Genomic DNA, 6,115 nt, shown 5'->3' on the forward strand with positions numbered 1-6,115 from the left:
ATTTTCCATAGAAAATTGTACAGAAATTCTTGACCTTTAGCATGATCTTATGCATTCTTTGGGTTTCTATAGGTTATATCTAAAAATATTTTAGTGACCTCAATGGATAAATTATCTCTGTGAAGGGGAGTGGGTAATGCTCAGAGAGAGAGCATGGTGGAAAGATGTATCCCACAGCTCAAATTCTCCAGTTTTCTGAAGATACTCCATTGTTCTCTGTAAATTTGGAGATGATGGAGAACACAGACCCACAATAGGCAAGAGAATCATGCCATATTTTGTTTCAGCTTAATGGCAATATTACAACAAAGGGCTTTTGTGTATCTTCAAGAGCCCTACTGAAGGCATCTTTGCATTACAAGCAATCCAAACTATAAGGAATCTCTGCAAAGGAGGAAGATTTTTTAAAATAATGCTGTTAGCTTTTGCAACTTCAAAAATACTTCCTGAGAGACAAAAGGTTTATTCTTTGTGTAGTTCATCATGACATCAACATGCTAAATTAAAAAAAAACATTAACAAATGTGTGTTTCAGTCCTTTCAATTATTAAACTCAGATCACCTCAAGCATTTTGCTTCACAACAACAAGACATCATCCTGCAAGTGCACATATTCAGGCCCTGCCCCTGTTTTTCAGACCCATGCTCTTCTTTGATCCTCTTTCTTTTCCCCACATCTTCTATCCTGGCAAAGTCCTGTCCCTCAATTGCCATATCTGTGACTTTTGCTTCACATTCTTCTTTATCTTCCTTACTGACACTCAGACTCTTCTGAGACACTCCTAGAGAAGAAAAGCTAAAGACCTCTCCCCAGACTTGTAGTGAAAAGAACCTCTTGCTAAGATGTGACACCCCTCCCTCCTAACAGTGCCTTGACAGCAGTAATAATTCAAAAAGAGACAACTCAGAGTCATCAAGCTAGTGCAGTTAAGTTTTATCTATGCTTTAACACACTTCCTTGCAAGGCAGCTCCCCCCAGCCCTAAAAATTAAAGCCAACCTTTTTCCAAGCATTAACCAGTGCAGACAGCAAAGTAATCTGATTAACAGCCACATAATGCACGGTTTTCTGTAGATAATTGGTAGCTCAAGTAAAGGTGCATGCAGGTGACTTTGACACTTCACGGACAGACAACCTGCAACACATATTTCACTGCTCGCATATCACTCACCAAAGCCACACAGAAACTAAATATCAAGAATTGAATTGATAGGACTGTTTCTGCATTGCAGGGAGGAGAAGAGGATAGCAAGTATTTCTGGAGATAGTATTTCCTGGAATGCCAAGATTTAGAATTTTGTTTGGATTTTGATGGATGGAGCCCAAATGCTATCAGTTAAGCTAAACTTGAAAGAGAATTTTCTTTGGTTGATTGCAAGACAGTAGAGAACTAAAGGTTCTCCACTCTTCATTACTGAAAAAAAAAATATGAAAAGGAATCAAGAGTTAAAGCTAATGGGGATGCATCAAAGTATTTTATTCTAATGTTTTATGACTATTGAGTCCTCACATGTTATGTGGAAAAAACAGTATCACCCCTTTTGATGCAGGTGGGAGTCTGAAATGCAGAAGTGCTGAGTCTTCAATTAAAATCTCTTTTACTTAGTTCAAACTCATATCGTTAACATTGTCTAGGAATTCTTCTTGCAAATATTACCTCCAAAACAGATAAATCCAAATAATTTCATTGAGTTGTGAAACAGGGGAGATATTACAGATTTCTGATTTACCACAACCGTTAGCCACGGTTAAGGGCTGAGAAAATAAGCACAGTGTGGAGGTTTAGTAATAGGATTTTCATTATGATGCATGATTAGATGCTTAGATACTGGAGACCAAATTAATCTAGCAGTAATGATACCAGAACAGCTACAGCTTGGATGAGTCTGACCTTTGAAGTTAAACGTTAGCTAACAGTTGGACTGGTATTTCTGGTATGTTCCACAACATGGATTAAATATTTGATTTAACCATTAAAATGTCTGTATCCTTCATTTAAGAAAACAATATACTAAATTCAGGGAGTACATACAGAATTAAATCACATTTGAGTCAGTTTGCATACATTTACACTATATAAGCCTTGTATAAGAACAGCCATAACCTGTCAGACCAAAGATCCATCCAGCCAAGTATCCATCTCAATGTGCACCCATAAGAAGGTGCGTAGGAGAGATTTCAAATAGGACAAGACCATGTGATACTTACTGCTATAACTTTCTTTGCCTCCAACTATTTTCAGCACAGGGCCTTTTGTAGCCAGCTGTGATGCCTCAGTACATGATAACCGTAGTGGACTTCTCCTCACTGAACTTATCCAGTCTGTGAAAACTTTTCCCACCCCCAAAATCCTTTGCTAAAGATCAACAAGTCAGCTGTGACTCTACTGGTTTTACTTGAGATGCCTTGCTCTTGTTCTGGCAAGAAGCAGTGAAAAACTGATCTTTACGCACCGTCTCCACGTTACTGGTGCTGTTATGGATCACCACCATATCCTGCCTCAACCATCTCTTTTCCCACCTAGAGTCCTACCTTACCTAGTCCCACCCTACTTAAAGGGAAGCCCTTCCATATCTCGTCACTCTTGTTGCTCTTCTCTGAACACCAGTCCTGTGGTATCCTTTCTGGAATAGTGGGATCTGTACTGCACACAACAGGCAAGTGTCAGCAAACAAGTGATTTATGCAGTAGCTCAACAGCATTGTCTCTTTATTGCCATCATTTTCCTATTACATCTTAACAATTTAATTACTTTTCGACTGCTGTTAAGCAATGAACTGATGTTTTCATGCAACTGTCTATCACAAGCTAAAGATCTTATTCCTGGAAAGGATCTGGTGGTAACGTCTGGCCCAGAGTCCACCATTTCTTATATGCAATTTTTTCCCCCATGTGCACGTAACTTTCCCTTTTCTTCCTTTTCCTGTTTATCTGGTATGTTTCTCCAAAACTGTAAGTGTATTGCCATGTTTTCTGAGGTGCTGGAGACATGCATTCTGGCATGGATCAATCTTTTCACATGCTAAGGACCAAATTCTGCTCAGTGCATGCCCTACTGCTACCTTCAACAGGTCCTGCCACCTGTGGTCAAAATTTGGCTCTAATGTCTCTTGGTGCTTCAAAACAATTACAGTCAAATCAGACAAACTTTCCAACATCTTATAATTTGTGTTGAGAAATAACATTCTGCATTGTTGCTTGTACCATCATCTAATAATATGCCAGGAGAACCGAGATGCTCCTGGTAAGATCCAACTCTGCTCTGAAAACCAAAGGGTGGGTAGCTGAGAATCCAAGAGTCCCCACCAAACATGCTCCCAACTATTTGAGGTGGAGCATGGCTGGGATGGAAGCTGGCTCCGTTGTCCTGCGCATACGTGGAGGTGCCACTTTGCTTTGCCAGGATAAATGAAGGGCAGCAGAGCAACCAACAAAGCCAGGATCTATCCTATGCTAGTTCCTGTGCAGAAACACAGTGAGAGACGGTCCTAGGACCCCAGAACTTTCAGGCTAAGGCTGGAGCAGATGTAGCTTCACATGGATCAAAAGCAGGTTTTATCAGCAACAAGCTGTTAACATACTACATAGCTCAGAAGGGTATGTGCTGCATCCAGCGGTGCTTCTGTCCTTAACCACCCTTTCTTTGTTTTCCTTTGCCCAGTATATCCCACACGCAATTTAAAGGGAAGGTTATCACAACCCTTACGTAGCAATTCAGGTGTAAAACAAAACGCTTGTCTTTAGCCCTTCTCAGACTGCCTCACTCAGTGAAGTGGAGAACAGGGTCAATTGTCACCCCTACCTGTTGGGAAGCGACAAAGAGGAAGCAGAAAAGAGAAACGAGGAGGAGAAGTCCTGCCCTTACCTTCACACTGGGCAGGCTGAGGAGCTGCTTGGATAGAGAAGAGGGTATCCAAGCTGTCCCACAAGCAGATGAAACCATTTAGAGCAAAAGAGGAGTGAAAGAAGAATCCCAAACATGAGTCACAATTCATTTCTCTGAATCAGTGTAGCTGTGCTTCCCCTCTAATGCAGGGCAACCTGCAAAACCGCAATATGGTTCTGAACAGCTAAGACAGATAAAGAGTGGGAAAAGCAAAGTAATATTAACCATTGAGTGGTCTTTAGTGTAATAAAGAAATTATTTTTCCTCAGTAGGTAAAGCCAAGTGATATAATTCACTGAGTAAAAGGAGGAGACACTTGGCAGCTTGGCACCAGTACTAATGAAGCCAATAGCCTTCTCTGCTTTCTCCTTTTGGCTGGCTCTCATTTTGGCTGGCTTCCTTGGCATCCACATCACTGGCAGTTTTGTGAGAAGTCAGAAGAACCATACACTAATTTTCACCAAGGAAAACACAATTCGCAACTGCAGCTGCTTGGCGGATATCCGTGATTGTGATTACTGCCTGGCAAACTTGATGTGCAATTGCAAAACGGTGCTGCCTTCTACCATGGAAAAAACTACCTACAATAGCCACCTGACCATTTGGTTCACAGACACCTCTGTGCTGGAGATGCTCCTCAACTTCACAAGGGTGTGGGATTTGAAGCTGTCCTTCTGCGGCACCACTCCTCTCCCAACAGAATATTTGGCCATTTGGGGACTGCGAAAGCTCCGGGTAAAAAAGGTCAAGGGACAATTTCCAGAGCAGAGTGTAACGATCTACAGCAGAAGCAGCAACAACGAGAAAGAAGACTTGCTTGCGGTGCACAACAAAGACAGGCAAATGCTTGTATATATTTCTTTTCTGGATACGTCGCTCTTCAATGGATATTCTTTGCTGAAGTCGTACAGTGTGGAAAACGTCTCTAGTATCATGGAGCACTTTCCCAGCCTGCTGTACTCCGATGTTTTCTCAACCTCAGATAACAAGAGCTATGTTGTAACATTCATTTACTGAGTTATTTAACATATTCAGCAGTCAGAGGCATGCCAAACTGCTAAGACAGAGATGGGACTTCTCTAAGTCTGTTTGGTTTGGCCAGGAGGAGCTGTTATGGGATGGACAGTTCTGACTGTGATAGCACTCTACAAGGAGGTGTTTAAAGTAAGACAAACTTATCAGACTAATTCAGTAAACGCTTTCTTAAAGAACAAAGAAAATGTAAAATGATTGTTTCAGAAAGCATCGGTACAAATTTTTTTTATATATTGCAAGCTAAGAATTGAAATCTGCAGATAAATTTTGTTTTAAGGTTGTGCCTCAGATAGGAAAAGACATAACCATGTACCTCTAGTTGTAGAAGAACCTGAGCCTCCCAGAGAATCACTTGGGTTAAATGGCAGCTCGGAAGGTCTCAAGTCCAACCCCCTGCCCCAAGCCAGGTCATCTCTGGGATCAGACCAGCCTGCTCGGGATCCTGAAAACCCCCAAGGACAGAGCCTGCACAACCTCATTGGGCAACCTGCTCCACTGCCTGCCTGTCCTCACGGGGAAACTTTTTGCCATGTATTAACCCCAGCCTTCCCTTCTCCAGGCTGAGCAAGCCCAATTCCTTCACGCTTTTCTCACAGTCACGTGTGCCAGGCCCTGACCATCTTGGTGGCTCTCCACTGGACCACTCCAGTTGATCCATATACTTCTCGCACCGGGATGGACAAAACTGCATGCAGTACTCCAGATGCAGTCTAGTCAGTGCCAGGACAAAGGGAATAATCCCCTCCCTCCATCTACTGTCTATGCCCCTGCCGACACAACCCACTTGATGTCAGGTTCAAGGGGTGCGAGGTGGTTACAGATTACTCAAACTGGGAGTGCTGAGTTGTCCTTGCCCTCTGGTACTTGGTCAGAGCTGGGAACTCTCTGCTCAGGCAGGGTGACACAGCCTCTTACGAAAGCAGGGACAGGCTACACAGGCAGCCTCCAACCTCAGCATACAACCAAAGGTGTGTTTGGGGAATGACCAGGAAGCTGTGTTCTCTGCCAAGCCACGGCACACATCATGGGAAAACACTGGGCAAGGGGCCACCTGACAAGAAGACACCACACTCACGAAGGTGTTTTTCCCAGGGAAACGCCTGTCTCTTGCACGTTGGGTGTGCCGACGCCTGCGATGTCCCCAAATGCAGGAAACTTGACTTCATCTTTTGTGATAACGGCAAGCTCTGCTCA

The 6,115-nt window shown here is 42.9% G+C and overlaps 1 protein-coding gene across 1 annotated transcript; it reads left to right on the forward strand.

Moving 5' to 3' along the window:
- Nucleotides 1–4,225: 4,225 nt before the first annotated feature.
- C1H21orf62 (chromosome 1 C21orf62 homolog) lies at nt 4,226–4,903 on the forward strand. The gene has a single exon (XM_009816665.2). The coding sequence runs from the start codon at nt 4,226–4,228 to the stop codon at nt 4,901–4,903; it is 678 nt and encodes a 225-aa protein (XP_009814967.1).
- The last annotated feature ends 1,212 nt before the right edge of the window (nt 4,904–6,115 follow it).

Source organism: Gavia stellata, chromosome 1 (genome assembly GCF_030936135.1).
Source record: "Gavia stellata isolate bGavSte3 chromosome 1, bGavSte3.hap2, whole genome shotgun sequence".
NCBI classification, from domain to species: Eukaryota; Metazoa; Chordata; class Aves; order Gaviiformes; family Gaviidae; genus Gavia; species Gavia stellata.